At 48.9% G+C, this 1,031-nt stretch overlaps 1 protein-coding gene across 3 annotated transcripts in view; it reads left to right on the forward strand.

Annotated features, from left to right (window-relative positions):
- Positions 1–1,031, forward strand: part of arhgef6 (Rac/Cdc42 guanine nucleotide exchange factor (GEF) 6) — a 53,909-nt gene that overhangs the window by 29,450 nt on the left and 23,428 nt on the right. Inside the window, exon 1 of one of the 3 annotated variants that reach the window (XM_008420679.2) lies at positions 7–826. The exons of the other annotated variants lie outside the window; for them this stretch is intronic. Within the exon in view, the coding sequence (XP_008418901.1) occupies positions 84–826 (743 nt within the window). The 5' untranslated portion in view covers positions 7–83. Of the gene's footprint in view, positions 1–6; positions 827–1,031 lie in introns of those variants that run through there. 3 annotated transcript variants of the gene reach the window in all.

Genomic DNA, 1,031 nt, shown 5'->3' on the forward strand with positions numbered 1-1,031 from the left:
AGAAGGAGGCACCAACTTCCACTAGAGAAAACACTTTCACTAGACAGACAGAGAAGCTGGAAAACATCTTGAAAGGAGTTAGCATGATGTCAACAGAAAGAGAGACTCTGATCAAGGAGAATGAGGCGTTGAAGATTTTACTCATCAACACTGAAAAAGCTGCACATGAGAAGGACAAGGAACTAACAAAACTAAAGGAGGATAATGCTATCCTGGAGCAGAAATACACCACTCTGCAGCAGATAAACGCAAACCAGGACCAGATAAACGCTACCCTGCTGCAGAAATGCACCAACCTGGGGAAGGAAAATGGAGACTTAAAGAGGAATACCACCGAACTAGAGATGGAGATTATTGAGTTGGAGGTGAGAAATGCTACCCTGAAGTTGGAGTACGAAAACCTGGAGCAGAAATGGATTACCGTGAAAGAGAAAAATACCACCCTGGAGCTGGAAATCACTGCTCTGGAGGAGGAGAAGACCGCCCTGGAACAGAGAAGCACTGCCTTGGAGCTGACAAACGCTACCCTGGAGCAGGAGAAGACCGCCCTGGAACAGAAAAGCACCATCTTGGAGCAAATAAAGACCGCCTTGGAGATGACAAATGCCGCTCTGGAGCAGGATAATGCAGCTCTGGAGCAGAGAAGCACCGCCTCGGAGGAGAGAAATATCGCCCTTGAGCGGAACATCACCACCCTGGAGGGGAACATCACCACCCTGGAGGGGAACATCACCACCCTGGAGGGGAACATCACCACCCTGGAGGGAAACAACACTCTCTTGGAGCAGTTGCACACCAAACTGGAGGAGGAAAACAACTCCCTGAGGTACGTCGTGCAGAACAGCAGGTTGACCTTCCTGGTCGAAGCTTTTTCCACTAAGAGCAGGAAAAATTTTTTTGGAGCGTATAAAGACTGACCTGCAGCATCAAGTGGAAGAGCTGAATCATAGGCGCCAGAACAGACAGGAGCAGAAGAACCAGCAGCCATCTGAAGAAAAAACCCATGAAGACAGCCAGTCGGTTTCAGACCA

Source organism: Poecilia reticulata, linkage group LG10 (assembly GCF_000633615.1).
Source record: "Poecilia reticulata strain Guanapo linkage group LG10, Guppy_female_1.0+MT, whole genome shotgun sequence".
NCBI classification, from domain to species: Eukaryota; Metazoa; Chordata; class Actinopteri; order Cyprinodontiformes; family Poeciliidae; genus Poecilia; species Poecilia reticulata.